At 43.3% G+C, this 18,795-nt stretch overlaps 1 protein-coding gene across 8 annotated transcripts in view; it reads right to left on the bottom strand.

Annotated features, from left to right (window-relative positions):
* Positions 1 to 18,795, bottom strand: part of CTNNA2 (catenin alpha 2) — a 653,992-nt gene that overhangs the window by 396,199 nt on the left and 238,998 nt on the right. For all 8 annotated transcript variants that reach the window (XM_081960368.1, XM_081960363.1, XM_081960364.1 and 5 more), the window contains exons 5-7: positions 14,612 to 14,731; positions 12,782 to 13,048; positions 6,593 to 6,796 (exon numbers count right to left, since the gene is read on the bottom strand). In XM_081960368.1, coding sequence (XP_081816494.1) covers positions 6,593 to 6,796; positions 12,782 to 13,048; positions 14,612 to 14,731 — 591 coding nt within the window. The remainder of the gene's footprint in view (positions 1 to 6,592; positions 6,797 to 12,781; positions 13,049 to 14,611; positions 14,732 to 18,795) is intronic.

Below are 18,795 nucleotides of genomic sequence, written 5' to 3'. Positions count from 1 at the left end.
AGTGGCATCCGGTGGTTGTGTCAAAAATCTGGACTCTCCTCATTTCCACTGCGGAAAAGATTGTGCTTGCAATAAAGCCGGCGCACTGGATTCGTTTCAGTGGTTATGCTGAAATATGATACGCTCAAAACCCACTTTCTGCAGTTTTAATAATTAGGTACTTTGAATAAGTCCTCTCTGGAGTCCTCGCAAAAGCCCACAATCTGATATTATTACTTCTGTCTCCAGGGTACGGGGAGATTATTTTGAAATGTTTTCTGTTGTAGGTCGCGAGTCACCTCTCCCCCCACCCGCATTGAAATAAATCTTGGGAGTATGTATTACTTAAATATTTATACTCCACCTTGCCTTGTGAAAGTTGAGGGCGGCTTGGAAAAAGGAGGAATCGTTAAACAAGCAAAACGCGACGTTCTGCTTATTTGAATAATACAAGCCCCCCTTTCAAGCATTCATCTCCCAGGTAAATTATTTAAGAGCCCTGGTTTATTATCCAGTCTAGATAAGCAAAATTCTGCTCCTTGCTCAGAGGGCTCCCTGGAAGGGCCCTGAAACGATTGTAAACGGCCAGCCTGTGGCGGAAGTCGGAGTCGGAAGCAAGAAAATGCAGAAAGATACCAAGGTATTATTTATGAAGTAAGAAGGGCAGGCTGGTGCAGTTTACCCATCCTCTCTTCTCCTCTCCCCTCCCTCATTTTTCCCCTCCCCACACTTCTATTATCTTCTCCTCTCCACGTCCCTCCCCTCTCCCCTCCTGTCTCCCTCTTCCCCCTCCTCCCCTCTCCTTCCTCTCCTTCCCTCTCTTTTCTTCCCTCCTCTCCTTTCCCTCCCCTCCCTTCTCTCCTCCCATCTTCCCCTCTCCTCTCCCCCACCTCTTCTCTCTTTCTTTTCTTCCCTCTCCTATTTTCTTCCTTCCCCTCCCCTCTCTCCTTCCTCCTTCCTTTCCCTTGTCCCCCTCTTCTCTCTCCTCTCCTCCCTCTCCTTCCTTTCTTCCCTCCTCTCCTTCTTCTCCACTCCTGTCTTCTCTCCGTTTCATGCTCCTCTTCTCCCCTCCCCCCTCTTCGCTCTCCTCCCCCCTCCCCGCTCCCCTCCCTTTCTTCTTTTCTTCCCTCCTCTCCTTCCCCCGTCTTCTCTCTTCTCTCCTTCCCTCTCCTCTTCCATCTGTTCCCCTCTCTTCTCTCCTCTTTCCCTCTCTTCCCTTCCCTTTCCTCTCTTCTTTTCTCTCCTCTCCTTCCTATCCCCTCTTCTTTCTTCTCCCCTTCCCTCTTCTCTTCCTTCTCTTTCCCTCTCCGTGGATGGATAGATAGATAGATAGATAGATGGATGGATGGATGGATGGATGGATACTGTAGATAGATGATAGATGATAGATAGATAGATAGATAGATAGATAGATAGATAGATAGATAGATAGATAGACAGACAGACAGACAGACAGACAGATACTGTAGATAGATGATAGATAGATAGACAGATAGATAGATAGATAGATATAGATAGATAGATAGATAGATAGATAGATAGATAGATGATAGATGGATGGATGGATGGATGGATGGATGGATAGATAGATAGATAGATAGATAGATAGATAGATAGATACTGTAGATAGATGAAGGATAGATGATAGATAGATTGATAGATAGATAGATAGATAGATAGATAGATAGATAGATGATAAACAGATGATAGATAGATAGATAGATAGATAGATAGATAGATAGATAGATAGATAGATAGATAGATAGACAGACAGACAGATACTGTAGATAGATGATAGATAGATAGACAGATAGATAGATAGATAGATAGATAGATAGATAGATAGATAGATAGATAGATGATAGATGGATGGATGGATGGATGGATGGATAGATAGATAGATAGATAGATAGATAGATAGATAGATACTGTAGATAGATGAAGGATAGATGATAGATAGATAGATAGATAGATAGATAGATAGATAGATAGATAGATAGATGATAAACAGATGATAGATAGATAGATGATAGATAGATAGATAGATAGATAGATAGATAGATAGATAGATAGATAGATAGATAGATAGATAGATAGATTACATGTTTTTACAAAACAACAACTACCCACAGTACTAAAAAGTTCCCAACCTGGTATTTTGTCTTTGGACAGCCTATCTGTTAAATTTATTTATCTATCTACTCGTTCATCCATTTATTCCTGCACCTGGAATAAGAAAGAGGTGGAAAGTCTGTTCAAGAGCTTTAAAAAACAATGTCAGGATTTCACTGATCTCTTCAAACAAGAGTTTTGACACCTGCTTCATAAAAATTTAATTACTCTGACATTTAGATGAATGGGAAATTTATCGGCAAGCCGCTTCCTCCCAACCCATCAAGTTCACTGGGTTGAAGAAGAAGGGGGGGGAAAGAGAGGAACCGGCAATCTGAACCCCATCTGTGATTAAAAACTCCGATAGAACTTCACTGGGCTTTACACCGAAGTAGTTAATTATTTACAAACGCTACCTTTAATTGCTTTGATTTTTTTAAGCATTCCCTGAAAAGCCAGAAATACGATGATGGGATCCATTGATAGATGGCCCTTGTCTAAGGTACCATAACTAAATGGGACAATCCAGATGACTCAGCTGTCCAAGGCTGACACCAATCACTGGAGGCAGACAGGAGTCAGCGATGTATATCTCTTGCTGTCTCGTGAATATAATTTATTGTTCCCCGCCAGGCGCATTAACCTTGGGCACTTCCAACTCTTCAACTCAAGGATGGTCCCTTCGTCGATCAGCAGGAAGAAGCTCAGCAAACAGGGGTTAAATCCTGGCTTCTAGATTGAATTATGATCTAAAAGAAAATTTCCACAAGATGGTGTACGGTTGGTATTTAACACCAGATAAGTTATCTAAGATGTATATGTCAGTGTGTATGAGAGTTCATGACTTGGCAGAGACACGGTAACAAGGTCAGCCAATGAACAGACATGGCAACTGAGTTAGCCAATGAGGGCTGTTTGGAAACTGAAACAGTATTTGCTGTGTGAGCAACAAGGAGACAGCAAGGAGCCTGGGCATGGCTTAGCTCTGTAGCTCTGAGTCTGTGCTGAGCTCAAAACTAGTCTACTCCGAACTGAAACTGAAACTGTTCTCTCCTCTGCCTGTGTTTGCTTGTATTTACTACCACGTTGGAAAACCTGCTTTTGGTATTTTATTTTTACTTCATGTGTTATAGTATATATAAAAAGAAGTTAATGAATCCTGCTGAATCAGTTACCTGTGTGTGTTTTCTGGATGTGATTGCTGCAATCAACTGTGACCGTATAATGGCTGCAGAACGTGATGGAGTTGGCTGAAATGACCAAATGGACTATTTTGATCAGAGAAAAGAACATAAGTACTTTTTTCCCCACACCGAGACCGCTTCTGAACTTCGTGTTAAGTGGAAAAGAATACAACTTTGGTTTTGGGTTTTACCGAGTAGGTTGATAGATCTTTATAGAAATGGCTTGTTCATATTATGATGAAAATTAAGTTGTGGTTTGATGTTAATGCCTTATTTTACTGCAGCAGAGAGAGTCAGAAGTCAACGTTTCTTTTTCTTTTCTTTTTTTATCCTTCCTCACTTCTCTTCCACCTCTTCCTCCCCACCATTTTCCTATTTGATTTTGTATCTAACTTTATCTTATAACTCAATAAAAAATATTAAACCATAAATCCTGGCTTCCATGTTCTGTCAATCTCATCGCTATATCTAGGTAGTCCATTCAAAAACCATTCAATGGATTGAAAATTGCCTTCGTGGATAAATTAAGACAATCTAAAAACTCAGTTATCTTCCGTTCTTGTGTCCGGTAGTACTTTATTGATTTTCATAGAAAAGATCAGCTACATCACATCATTTTTTAAATCAAACTTTAAATCCTATTTAGGATGTTGGAAAGCTTCTGAAAGATCAGTTTGCCATTCATTATCATTTATTAAAGTTGTCAAATCTTCTGGTAAGGAATAAGAGAATTCAAAAATAAAATATAATGAAGGGAATAATAATAAACGAATGGAAACTGATTATTCTATAAACATTTGTTCTATTGTAAAATATATTATGCTGTTATAAAAGTATTTTCCTTTTAAGCATTTAATTGTTAAACATTTGCTAACACATATACTTCTTTAAAAACATATGCGTGAAATCAATTGTATCCTTCCTGCATTATAAATCCTTTTATAAGAAAGGACGCCACCGTCTCATGTAGAATTTTCCTCCCATCTCTTTTGTACACATTCCTTAATGCTAGGAAGCTGGCAGATGCTTCGTAGACAAAATACTTTAAGGTTAATGTATAACAGATAGGTACGGGAAATGCTGAGGATAAAGTACCGTATTTTTCAGAGTATAAGACGTACCACCCCCCTCCCCCCCCCCCGTAAAAGAGGGTGAAAATTTGGGTGCGTCTTATATACTGAATGTAGCCCCACCCACCCACTGTCCCCCAACCTTTGGCCTCTGCCTCCCAGCAATTTCCCTCCTTGCAGTAAACGGGGAAAACGGGGCTTGCGGAAGTTGCAATAGGCTATGGCAATCCCTGCAGCCTGAAACAGCTGATGATCGGGAGGCCCACTTCAACTGAAAGTGAAACTTGCTGTTTCCTGCACAAGGCAAATTGCTGGGAGGCAGAAGCAGATTTTGTTTTTCTTGTGCTAATCAGGCTGTTTGCTGCTTGCTGCAAGGAAGCAAGTCAATAACTATAAAACCCTATAGAATGTTCAAATTATTAGACTTATTTTTTTTAAAGACTGCTTTATTATTGTTCTAGACAACTTAAGAAAACAAAGAAGCTTTTTAAAATAAACGCTTGATCTGAAGAGGCCCAGTGCTATTGTATCTTCTTTTAAATAGCAGAGAATAAGATATACTTCCAGAAAGCCACATCAATTTTAACAGCATCTGTACAAGTATAGTCTGAAATGTAACACCTCAAACAGTGTATATCGTCTGTACTGTTTGCTGTTTGTTGCAAGGAGGCAAATTGCTGGGAGGCAGAAGCAGATTTTTTCCCCTTGTTTTCCTCCCCAAAAGCTAGGTGCGTCTTATACTTTGGAGTGTCTTATATGCCGGAAAATATGGTAATATGAGTAAACAAAGAAGGAGATAATGTGGTCTCCTGAGGCGTCTCGGATTAGTTGTAACCCCGGAGGGCCTGTCCAATGAGTCCAAGGGAGAAGGGAAATGGGGTGTCGGGATAGAACTGTATATAATGGATGCTTTTGAAATCAAAAAGTTGTGGTTTTTCAAAACTTCATGTTGAAGTTGCAGTCTGAGATACCCACTACATTTTGCAAACTGCTTTCTTTTCACTTTAAAATAAAATCTCTTCGTTTTCACCGATCCAAGTTTTTGTTGGCTGAAGTCATTTCCAACCTTCTCTACATTTAAGAAGTATCCCTCTGTCCTCACCCTCCAATAATATAGTTATGGACGGTTTCAAAAGTTCGCTACGAACGCATGTTTGAAATAGCCAAAAAGGACGAATGTTACCTTCTAAAGGGAAAATGCATAATCTGCTACCAATTTCAAATATGTCACATCAACATTGTTGAATTCGTTTCTCGGCAACAAGCTAGGAAATTGTACAAAGTGACCTGGAGGCCTTTGTGTTGTGTACTTCAGGACAGTACACACCAATGCAAAGTCATCAGTTGTGTTTGGCTAAACAATCTTTTATGGTTCAGATTTAGAGATCGGATGTCTTTAGGTAGCAATGTCAATTCTGCTACCAAACACTCTGTTTTCTGTGCCTGGAAATTTTAAGTATGGTAATATATATATAGATTTTGTTGTAACCACGGCCATAAAGATAGCACCACAACAGCTTTGGAAAGCCCACGCAAGACAGACTTTCTTAATAACTCACACAACACCCTTAACAAGCATCTATCTTCCCTGGTGGATTTCACTCCTTCCCACACACAAGCCAAGAAATTCCAACATTTGTTCCAACAGTTAAACAAAGAGGTAAAATCGTGTCTCAAACTATTGGGGGGGGGGGGAAATATTCTAGCACTTTATCTGAGATTTACACCTTTCAATCTGTAGCTCTATTTCAATGTTATCCTATTGTTTATAATATGTGTTGTTGTATACCAGGGAGGGTCCCTAAACCTGGAAACTTTCAGACTTGTGGACTTCAACTCCCAGAATTCCCCAGCCAGCCATGCTGAATTCTGGGAGTTGAAGTCCACAAGTCTTAGAGTTGTCAGATTTGGAGACTTCTACTATATACAATGGTGCTACGGGGATAAAATAAGTGATTGATCTTCTGGAGGGATCCTTAAATAAAAACTGGCAAAAGCAAGGTGCCGCTACCAAAGATGTACCCCATTCTACCAAGGAAGTTACAGGTTCACTCTGGTGCATTTTCCAAAACCCAAATTTCATTCAGGAGCCAAACTCCACAAAGAACCTTCCATGGTTTCACACTTCAAAGGATTCAAATTATTTTGATGGACAAACTTTGGGGATGCCGTCAACCAAGACACGCGAGATCACTTCACCATCCAGAGAGGGAAGAGAGAAGGAAGGAAAGGCAGAGGATCACTTACGTTGTTCATGTATTCGGTCAGCAAATCCTGCAGGGCCTGCCTCACGGCGTTGCATTCGGCCACAATTCTCTCCCGGCGGTCGTCGCGGGTGCAAGACGAATCGGCCATGAGGGCGGCCCCACTGATGATGCTCTCCAACCTCTCTTCCAGGGAGGGCCGGAATCGGGCTTCGCTGAATGTCATGGGATCTAAAATGATCTTGTTCTGCAAAAATCAAAGCAAGAAAGGGGGATTTTGGAAAAGGTACGACTGATTTATTGATACTGCTTATAAACTTAGATGCCGCCCATCTCACCCAGAGATGATTCCAAGCAGTTTACTCTTATATTTATCTATATTTCTATCCATATTTCTCTACCTGCATTTATATCTCTGTATCTGAAGCTATCTATGTTTACCATCCATCCATCCATCCATCCATCCATCCATCCATCCAGCCATCCAGCCAGCCAGCCAGCCAGCCAGCCATCCATCCATCCATCCATCCATCCATCCATCCATCCATCATGAAATTTATTTATTTACTATTCGATAACCCGGCATTGCCCGGGTATTTATTTATAGGGGGAAAATGTCCGGACCAAATGTAATTTCTAATGTTGGATTTCCCCCCTTACCAGAGGGAGCCCCCTTGTGGGATTACTGTGAAGCCGTTACCATGGCAACTCCACTGTGCTGCATGGTAGAAGCCATTTTACGGCGGTACAGTAGAAGCCATTTTAAGGCACAACAGGTGGCATCTTAACAGAACACACACCCTGAGGGATTTTAGGGGTGTCTTACCCCCACAGTATTTGTTTCCAGAGAGTAAATCATCCGTGTACCAAGTTTGGTTAAAATTGCTCGAGGCGTTCTAGATTTATGCTGGAACATACACACACACACAGCTGCTTTTATTTATATAGATTAGTATTATGAAATGTATTTACTCATTATAAAATTTATTTGATGTTTTCATTACAGCCAATTAAAACAAGATAAAACATTAAAACAATTAAAATAATGAATACGAACTCTCAAATCTACTTAAAAACTAACAAAGCTGGCAAGAAAGAAATGTAAAATTATTTATTTAATTTTATTTATTTATTTTTGCCGCTCAGCTACTCTACTGGGGATTCTGATCAGTTTACAGATTATAAAACAAGTAAAAAAAATGGTTAAAATATGAAAGCTAGTAGTAAAAATATAGCAATGAACTTTGAAAACCTAATTATTTATTTACTTATTTCTTTACTTAATAATTGCTTTTTTTGTTTTCCCGAAAAGGCAACTGGACTTTTTTTTTTCCTTTGAAAAAATCTTGCTTCACGTTCAAGAAGCTTCAGAGGAAAAAAAAAACCAGAAAGTCCAGTTGCCTTTTGAAAAAAGCAGTCATCAATAATTAGGTTTTGGAAGCAGGTTTGGGACAATTGGGAATCACCATTGATCAGGGGTGCAATTCAGCCAGTTCTTGCCCGGATATTTCTATGCCAATTAGAACCTGATACTTTCCATCATATTCCTGTCACTCGGTTACGTTCCTCCTGTGTCTACAAAGAGAAAAAGGTTTTAGGAAACGGTAATCTCCAATTCCTTGCGTTGGAGGTAAGAATCTAAAACTTTCCAACAAAAGAATTCTGCAGTAAAGTTATAAAAAAAAAAAAAAAACCAAGAAGGTCAGTTACTCAGGAATTCAGCCAGCATTTAGAAAGGATTAGATCTTTGTGGCCAGCAAAGGTACATTCTCAAAACCAGATTACCAGAATTGAAGGCCACTTAAAAACAGATTAGACCTGATGTTGTTGCCCCTTAACCGCATTCGTCTTTAGCTTGCATTGTGTAAGGCAAAAAGAGTTATCCGACCGCCATTGAAGCAGCAGTGGGAAGTATGACATTATAGAGCAATAGAAAGCAATATTTGTGTCTGGCGGGAAAAGAGCCATTTTCCTTCCTTGGCGCACCTTGGAGATCATTTTATCATTGCATTAACGCCTTCTGCAGCCTCCTGCAATTTGATTTGGAGGACGGGCGGTGATGCAGAATCCACAATGACTGATATGCTTCTTTGCAGAATTGTTTATTTCCGTGCTGGGTTATAAGTCAATCCTAGAGTCTATGCCACTCACAGAGGGTATCGGAAAAGCTCAAGCCCAGAATGACACAAAGACACCAAAAAAGGTGTCTTTTGATATGTTTAATACACATGAGAGACGCGGTGGCTCAGTGGCTAAGACGCTGAGCTTGTCGATCAGAAAGGTCAGCGGTTCGGCAGTTCAAATCCCTAGTGCCGCGTAAGGGAGTGAGCTCCCGTTACTTGTCCCAGCTTCTGCCAACCTAGCAGTTCGAAAGCACGTAAAAAGTGCAAGTAGAAAAATAGGGACCACCTTTGGTGGGAAGGTAACAGCATTCCGTGCGCCTTCAGCATTGAGTCATGTCGGCCACATGATCACGGAGACATCTTCGGACAGCACCGGCTCTTCGGCTTTGAAACGGAGATGAGCACCGCACCCTAGAGTTGGGAACGACTGGCACATATGTGTGAGGGGAACCTTGACCTTTTATTGTTTTTAAAATGCTTTTGTTTGATTGTTTTTATACTTTGGGAACTGTAAGCCGCCTGTAGTCCATGATTGAGGCAGGCAGCTTATAGAAATTATATATATATATTCTTCCTTTCTTTTGAAGGTGTCTTTGCTTTGATAAATGCTGGTAGAGCCCATATCAAAGCAAAGACACCTTCAGGAGAAGGGAAGAAGTTGTTTGCCTCAACGTCCACTAGATGTCACTACAGCACAAGAAATAATCTTGCTAAATTCTCAAGATCCATACAGAGCGCTTGCCTGCATGCATGCGCTCCTCCACTACTTGCACAAGTGGGGATCTATGCGCGTATGCGCTCAGCCACTGCTTCTGCAGTCCGGTTCCGAATGGCTCAAAGCCGGTAAATTGTCTGTGGGCTCAGCCACTGCTTCTGCAGTCCGGTTCCGAATGGCTCAAAGCCGGTAAATTGTCTGTGGGCCAGAGGTTATTATCCCTATTTTACTGGCTGGAAAGTGTTCTTTCCATGGCCATTGTAACTTCAAAGGGAGATTAAACGGCCGGTCTCAAATCCAGGATTACCTGTATTTAGGGAGGAGCTGCAAGGAATCAGAGCAGCTGCAACAAAAACAACAAAAAGAAGGCTCCGTTCTTGATTCTGTGCATTAGGGTTATTGGTTTTTTTTGTACCGTGGATTGTTTCGCTGTTCCAGTGGCTCAAAAGTGTAGCGCCTTTTCCTCCCTTAATGCTGCCCTCCATTTTCAGCGCTGAAAGCACAATTATGCTGCTAGGCATTGGCCTCTAAGAGGCATCTGCCCTGCACTCCAGTGGCGAAGCTTTTATTCGCGCTGAAACTTTTGTGGACTGCTGGGTGCTAAGTGCCACCCCATCTCCGCAGCTTCCTCTAGTGGTCACACTGTTTGTGAGCGCTCTCTCTCTCTCTCTCTCTCTCTCCCTCTCTCTCTCTCTCCCTCTCTCTCTCTCCCTCCCTCCCCAGAGTGCTTTGCACAAACTCTCTTTTTTCGAGACGATTGTTTTGAGAGAGGAAGGGGCTTCATTCTGGTTGCTGTTTGTGGTGTTTAGAAATGAGGATTGGGTAACAAGGCAGGGGTGGGATTCAGCCGGTTCGGACCGGTTTGGCCGAACCGGACATCAATTTTAATCTGGTTCGCCCAAACGGTAGTTACAAGGACGGGCTGACCCCGCCCACCCCACCCCTCCCCTCCCAGGGGTCTCCACGTGGCCCATTCATCACGCCAGGTAAGTACAGGGCCCACACAGAGGCTCTGGGAGGGTGAAAAACAGGCCTACTAGAAGTACCGAAAGTCTGGAAATGGATCCTTTTCCGGGCCTCCGGAGGGCCTCTGGAGCCCAGGAGAGGTCGTTTTAGCCCTCCAGAGACTCAAAAAAAGGCCTCCAGTGCCTGGGGAGGATGAAAAATGAGGCTATGGAAGTACCAGAAGTCCATAAATGGGCCGGTTCCAGCCTCCAGTGCCCGGGGGGGGGGGGGGGTCATTTTCGCTAGAAGTACTGGAAGTCTGGAAACGTGCTCGTTTCCGAACTCTGGAGTGCCTCTGGTGCCCAGGGGAGGCTGTTTTCGCTCTCCCGGAGGCTCGAAGAAAGCCTCTGGAGCCTAGGGAGGGGGAAAATGCCTCCCTGCTGCTGCCGTGGTGCAGGAAACTGACCAGGCCACTGGGTGGGGAATTCTGGGAGTTGAAGTCCGCCAGGGTTAAGGTTGCTAAGGTTGGAGATCCCTGTTTTAAATTCAGAAAAGGACATATGACCAAATATTATATTTTGGCTTTCTATGTGGACCTAGGCTGCGTTTCTCAACCTTGGCCACTTGAAGAGGTGTGGACTTCAATTCCCAGAGTTTACCACCCAGCAAGGCTGGTGAGAGAATTCTGGGAAATGAAGTCCATACTTCTTTTAAGTTGCTACGGTTGAGAAAAACATCAGATAGATCTCAATTATCGATCAATGCTCCAGTACTCACAATGGTCAATCAATTTATCAGAGAAAGGCGATGATGCATCCGTCCTCTTTGAGGGACTGAGTCGGAACTGGGCTTTGCCTAGTGACAGGGGGCGTGGTTTAATTTAACTGTCAGGCTCAATCCTCGCAATGAGTGGATGAAGGTCAACCCAGTCTGGATGCTACCTCCACCACTATGGAGAAGGACATATTACCAAATATTATATTTTGGCTTTCTATGTGGACCTAGGCTGCCTTTCTCAACCTTGGCCACTTGAAGAGGTGTGGACTTCAATTCCCAGAGTTCACCACCCAGCAAGGCTGGCGAGAGAATTCTGGGAGATGAAGTCCATACTTCTTTTAAGTTGCTACGGTTGAGAAAAACTGAACTTAAGGGACAGACGGCATCACCTCACATGAATCCTTTGTACTAAAGCAAAAGAAATGCCGCAGTAGAGGATTTATATTCAGCTCTCTAATCCAATTAGCATAATTGGATTTAATTGGGCAATCCATCCCCACGGCAGCTTGAAACCAGGAAGCCAGGCTTACGACGATTCCGTGGAAAAACTAGACGCAGGAGTGTGAATCACTGAATTCCCAAACCACAGAAGTTTCTTGCTACTTTATTGGCTTGCAAATGGATTATCTGAGCAGCAGACTATCTGCTTATGCCCAAAAGAGCTGGCTTAACGAAGATTTTAGCCACAGCTTCGTCCCCTTTGTTTAACGAAATATATTTGGTCACTGATGAGGAAGGCATTATGCCCGGGAATATTCAGTCTAACCTCTCAAAGCCAGAAGTAAAAAATATATATTCTACTCTTTCAAGCTTTTTACTACAGTATTATCAATGAATGCTCTTCCTTATGTGCTTGTTTACCGAATTTAATATTTGTCAATTCTATTCTCTCTTTTCCCCCAAAAATTTCTTGTACTGCCAGAGTTTTTTAAAAATTCATTTCTTTTATGCTTATTAGCCAGTGTGAAACCTCGATGATAGAAAAAATAAAGCAGATCGCTTTTGAAAATAATAAATAAGTTGAATGAAATGTTTTAGAAACTAGCAGTGTTATTTGAGACCAAAGGAAACATGGTATTAAAAGATGTTTGCCTTTTACGCTCATGTTTTTAAAAATGTACACTTAGTGTGGAGTGGTCTCTGAGCTTGGTTGTTTCCTTGCAGACGTTTTATGACTCAACTACGTAACACCATCAGTTTCAAAAGGGAGTGGGGTTGGCTCTCAGTTTGGGGTTGGTAGGAGTCTTGTTTTCTTCTTGGTGGTCTCAATGACTCTCTAAAAAGGATGCAAATGACCAGCTGTCTGCAAAAATATAAATCCTTCCATTTCCCATCATCCTGTCAGAGCTAAAGAAGCTTCTTGGATGAGAAGCGAAACGTCTTCAAAGAAAAATAATAAAGTCCAGTTGCCCCTTAAAAAAAGCACCTTTGGGTCAACCATGACCTGGATGACGGAGAATCTCCATAGAAGTCTTCCAACCAAGGAACCAACCCAAACTTTCTCACCCACGCTGGCAGGAGAAGCCACTGGTATCTAAACAGAGAGAAAACCTCACTCCCTGAAACTCTGATGATGCTACCTAGTTTGGTAGTGAAATGTCTGCAAGCCAAGGACCCTGCACAGCTCAACCCTGAGCCACAAGTGTTCTCTTCCACCGAAAGTCACACTTACATCAAACTCATTCAGGGCTGCAGCAAGCTCCCCAATTCCAGTGTGGCCCTTGTTCTCGTCGGTGGGCGAGGTGGCCTGAGCTGCATTGGAAATCCCAGCAATGGCTTCCTGGACTTGTTTGAAGACATAATCCCGGTTGGCTCTGGTGGCTGCGACGTCCGGGTGGCGGAGGAAAGCTTGGGAAGCAGTGTAGAGCATGGTTGCGTTCTTTTTCAAGGCGCCACGCGCTGCGGCCATTTCATCTCTGCAGTGGGGATCCTTTAGCTCCTGTGTGAAAGGAAAAGGAAAAGGGAGACAATCACACACAGAGCCTAGAAGTTCTGGGCATCAGTTCCTTCCAGCACCCGGAAGCTTTAAGGGATGCACCGTGGGATCAAAAGGAAATGACGGAATCCTGCAAGCCTTCCATTGAGTGAAGGTAGAAGGCCTCCATCTCCCCTACTGCAATAGAGTTTCAGAGTTAAGAACCTGATGGGAAGAGTGAAGGTGCATCGGCTCTCCTAGTGCCTGGGCTCCTCCATGTCAATAATCAGGTGTATGAAGGTTCAAAAGAGCCACCAATGAATGGACAGGATCAGCTTTTTAGACTTCTATCACATCACCTAGGCAGGGGCTTGGACTATTGGACTATTGTATCCCCCCCTCTCTCTCCCTCTCATCTATGTATCCATCCATCCATCCATCCGTCTCCCTCTCTCTCATCTATGTATCAATCCATCCATCTCCCTCTCTCTCTCTCTCTCTCTCTCTCTCTCTCTCTCATCTATATATCCATCCATTCATCCCCCCTCTCTCTCCCTCATCTATGTATCCATCCATCCCTCCCTCTCCACTCCATCCATCCATCCCTCTCTCTCTCTCTCATCTATGTATCAATCCATCCATCTCCCTCTCTCTCTCTCTCTCTCTCTCTCTCTCTCTCTCTCTCATCTATATATCCATCCATTCATCCCCCCTCTCTCTCCCTCATCTATGTATCCATCCATCCCTCCCTCTCCACTCCATCCATCCATCCCTCTCTCTCTCTCTCATCTATGTATCAATCCATCCATCTCTCTCTCTCTCTCTCATCTATATATCCATCCATTCATCCCCCCTCTCTCTCCCTCATCTATGTATCCATCCATCCATCCCTCCCTCTCCACTCCATCCATCCATCCATCCCTCTCTCTCTCTCTCATCTATGTATCCATCCATCCATCCCTCCCTCTCCACTCCATCCATCCATCCATCCCTCTCTCTCTCTCTCATCTATGTATCAATCCATCCATCCATCCCTCTCCACTCCATCCATCCATCCCTCTCTCTCTCTCTCTCATCTATGTATCAATCCATCCATCTCTCTCTCTCTCTCTCTCATCTATATATCCATCCATTCATCCCCCCTCTCTCTCCCTCATCTATGTATCCATCCATCCATCCCTCCCTCTCCACTCCATCCATCCATCCCTCTCTCTCTCTCTCTCATCTATGTATCAATCCATCCATCTCTCTCTCTCTCATCTATATATCCATCAATTCATCCCCCCCCCCTCTCTCCCTCATATATGTATCCATCCATCCATCCTTCTCTCTCTCCCATCCATCCATCCATCCATCCATCCATCCATCTACCTCTAATCTCACAACAGTGATTCTGGGCAGCCAACAAAAAGATCAATTAAAACTATATCCCATCATGCCCTTGGTAAATAAAACCTTCCAACGATTAAAAAAAAACTTATCAACAACAGGGCTGCCTTAAGCCCCTAATCCAAATGTCTGGGGGGAAATGAGGAAAACTCGGAGTCATTCTACAGATTAGGTAGGATGCCCTTTCCGTACGCCTACCTGTTGCCTTCTAGCAGCTACGTAGTTAAGTTTCACCATCTCCTTTCCAAATTCTTTGAAGCGGTTTGCAAGGTCTTGTTCGTTGGTGGCATTCTTCACGGCTTCTAGTGCTTCCTCTACCTGCAGAGGAAGATAGAAAGTTGAGAGTTTAGTCTATGATTTTCAAAACTTCATTGCATTGCGAGGCAGTTTCAGAACACTGGGGCATATCCTTCAGACCACTATAAAATCAAGCTGTGGATTTTCCCAACTGGGCAGACCTCCACTGTATGTTTTATCATTTTCAGCATCTCAACGTATCTCTAGTACCTATATCAAACTCGCAATAGCATTTGACTTATACACTGCTTCATAGTGCTTCACAGCCCTTTCTGAGCAGTTTATAGAGTCAGCCTCTTGCCCCCAACCATATGGGTCCTCGTTTTACCGACCTCAGAAGGACGGAAGGCTGAGTTAACCTTGAGCCGGTCAGGATCGAACTCCTGGCAGTGGGCAGAATTAGACAGCAATACTGCATTTTAACCACTGTGTCACCAAGAAGGAGGAGGAGAAAGGGAATTAAGAGAGAGGAAGGAAGGAAGGAAGGAAGGAAGGAAGGAAGGAAGGAAGGAAGGAAGGAAGGAAGGAAGGAAGGAAGGAAGGAAGGAAGGAATAGCAATAGACTTATATACCACTTCATGGTGCTTTACAGCCCTCTGTAATCGGTTTACAGAGTCAGTGTATTGCCCCCAACAATCTGGGTCCTCATTTTACCATCCTCGGAAGGATGGAGGGCTGAGTTAACCTTGAGCCAGTCAGGATCAAACTGCTGAACTGTTGGCAGGTGGCAGTCATCAGAATTAGCCTGCAGTGCTGCATTCTAACCACTACGCCACCAGAAGTAGGCCTGTCACTAAAAATGACAGAAAATCTGGTACAGGGATAGGTAGTCCTTGACTCACATCCACAGTTGAGCCCCAAATTTCTATTGCCAAGTGAGACTGGTTAAGTGAGCTTTGCCCCATTTTACGACCTTCCTTGTGACAGGTTTCAAGCGAACCGCTGCCGTTGTTAAGTTAGCAACACGGTTGTTAGATGGCTTCCCCACTGACTTTGCTTGTCAGAAGGCCGCACAAGATGACCCAGGGACACTAAATAGGAGTCAGTTGCCAAGCATCTGGATTTTAATCATGGGGCCATGGGGATGCCACAATGGTCATAAGTGTGAAAAATGGTGATAAGTCCCCTTTTGACTGCCGTTGTAACTTTGAACGGTAACTAAACTATTGTAAGTTGATTACGACCTCTAGTCCTTAATTTACAACCTGACAGAACAATGAATCAGTGGAACAATTTGCCTTCAGAAGTTGCAGTGGCTCCAACACCTAAAGTTTATAAGAAGAGACTGGAGACCCATTTGTCTGAAATGGTATAGGGCTTCCTGCCTGAGTAGGGGTTCGACTAGAAGACCTCCAAGGTCCCTTCCAACTCTGTCGTTCTTATTCTAACCATTCATTGTGAGGCTATAGTGAGAAGACACGACCTCAAACGCTGGGAGCTTGCAAATAAGTTCCAATACTCTCTTTTATATTCATACAAATGACAGGAGTAGCCCACATAGGGTGCTTCCCATGTGAAAAATAAATGGATCTGGTTTTTTTTATAGTTCTTTGAAGTAACAGCAGGAGTCTGTACCACAAACTGCATTCAAATTATAGGTGTTTTATAATATGGACATTGCAAAGACAAGCAAGCAAGACAAGCTACCCAGCGTTGGGTTTCACTTATTTTTACCACCTGTTCGCCCTGCGTGAACCCTCCATGCACTGCAATGCGCCTAAAAACATTTATTTATTTATTTTATTTATTATTCACATTTATAGACCGCCCCCTCTCCCGGAAAGGACTCGGGGCGGTGTACAGTCACTAAAATGCATTATAAAATACATACACAAAACAATTAAATAATTAAATACGTAGGTGAAGGAGGTTATAAGACTGTAATAGAATAATAAATATAATACATTAAAAGCTTATTAAAACCCCAAACCCAATTAAAATGAATAAATCCCCGGGAGGTGAAACTAAGAAAGTGCCAGGCCAGCTGATTGAAATAGGTGAGTCTTTAACTTTTGCCGGAAGGAACGGAGGTCGGTGGTAGTTCGAATGTCTGGGGGGAGGTCATTCCAGAGGGTTGGGCCCATCACAGAGAAGGATCTACTCCTAGGTGTCGCCCGCTGGCATTGCCTGGCAGACGGCACCAGGAGGAGCCCCTCCCTGTGTGAGCGGATAGGTCGCAGGGACATGGCTAAATAGGGCAGGCCCAGTGGTGGGTTCTGGGAGGTATGCCCTGGTACGGGCATACGGGCGCCAGCTGGGAGCCACCATACTGGAACGGTGTTTTGGAGGTCCCATCTGCCCTCCCTCGTTCCTTACCTCTATTTGAGCTAACCGGGCCATTTGCGCACAGCGTACGGCGCCTAGTGTCACCTCCGCTGAGCAGCTGGAGCATCATAGGGTGGTGGGTGCGCATGCGCGCACTCGTGGTGGACGCCCGCCCCCATCGCAGCGTACCAGTTGCGATGGGATCCAGAAGCCACTACTGGGCAGGCCCACGTGCAATCACCATTACCAGTTAGCCCAAACCAGTACAAACCGGCTGAGTACCACTGAAGCTTCCTCAGCTATGCAATGGTTTCCTATCCATTTCTAACAACAGAAACTACAACTGGAGCAGCTCAAAATAAAGCACCCGCAGGAGAATAAAAACGATTATTAACCGTTAATTTTTAGCACGTGTGTTTTTACTCCACTCGCTACAAATATCTTTTCTCCCTAAAAAAAAAAGATGAAAATGACAGGCAGGCGAAACTATCTACCCAACCTTCTTCAAGCTTCCGTTTCAAAAGAAAAGCAACTCTGATATTATTGTTGTGTAAAAAATAATAATGATAATGATTTAACTGTCACAACAAAATATATCTCAGGGTGGATTACGCAAAAGCTGGCAATAATATAGCAATTAAAATGCCAATTGAAATCTGTCTGCAATCTGGGAGGGAAACAATGCTGCGCGTGGAAGGAACAGGGGCTCGTGTCGTTTCGTAAAATAACGCAAATGGATTGCAATGAAAGTTGAAGGTAAAATACTCTTGAGAGTCCCATGTCCTTGGTGACGTGTTTCTATAAGAAGATGGTCTGAAATAACATTATTTTAGATTTTATTTTATTTAAAGATCCACAAACCCACAATAGAAAAAGGATAAAAGTTGAGTCACCTTACTGAACCCCAAAATCTAAACAGCGCTAGATTTGATTAGAACTTAAACTAACTTTATCGCCACGTTGAATGTACACTAATCGGCATACATTAACATGTTCTGTTGCATACAGCTCTCAAATGGGTCCCCACCTCCAACAGACACTGCATAAACATGACAAAATACATAAATACAAAATGATACATATACCCACATACACTATATTGCCAAAAGTATTTGCTCACCCATCCAAATAATCATAATCAGGTGTTCCAATCACTTCCATGGCCACAGGTGTATAAAATCAAGTCCCTAGGCATGCAGACTGTTTGTACAGACATTGGTGAAAGGATGGGTCGCTCTCAGGAGCTCAGTGAATTCCAGCGTGGAACTGTGATAGGATGCCGCCTGTGCAACAAATCCAGTCGGGAAATTTCCTCGCTCCTAAATATTCCACAGTCAACTGTCAGCTGTGTTATAAGAACGTGGAAGTGTTTGGGAACGACAGCAACTCAGCCACGAAGCGGTAGGCCACGTAAACCCATCCAACACCAGTGTGTGACCTCACAAATGCAAATTCTGGAAGAATGGTCAAAAATTCCCATCAACACACTCCTGAACCTTGTGGAGAGCCTTCCCAGGAGAGTTGAAGCTGTCATAGCTGCCAAGGGTGGACCGACGTCATATTGAACCCTATGGATTAGGAATGGGATGCCACTTACAGTAAGTTCATATGCGAGTAAAGGCAGGTGAGCGAATACTTTTGGCAATATAGTGTATATTATACGACACAGAGAAGCAACACAGTCAGTGTTAGTATTTAGCATTTAGTTTAGCATTGGGATGGAATCCACATGACTGTAGTCCAGAGGGGGCAGCTGAAGTTCCTGAAGAAGACCCTGTCAAATCGATGGCATCTACTCAACAAGAACTGAGTTCAACTCA

This window comes from Natrix helvetica (assembly GCF_964273705.1).
Source record: "Natrix helvetica genome assembly, chromosome: 7".
NCBI classification, from domain to species: domain Eukaryota; kingdom Metazoa; phylum Chordata; class Lepidosauria; order Squamata; family Natricidae; genus Natrix; species Natrix helvetica.
Note: the sequence above shows the minus strand (reverse complement) of the source record. Positions and strands in the feature narration are given on the sequence as shown.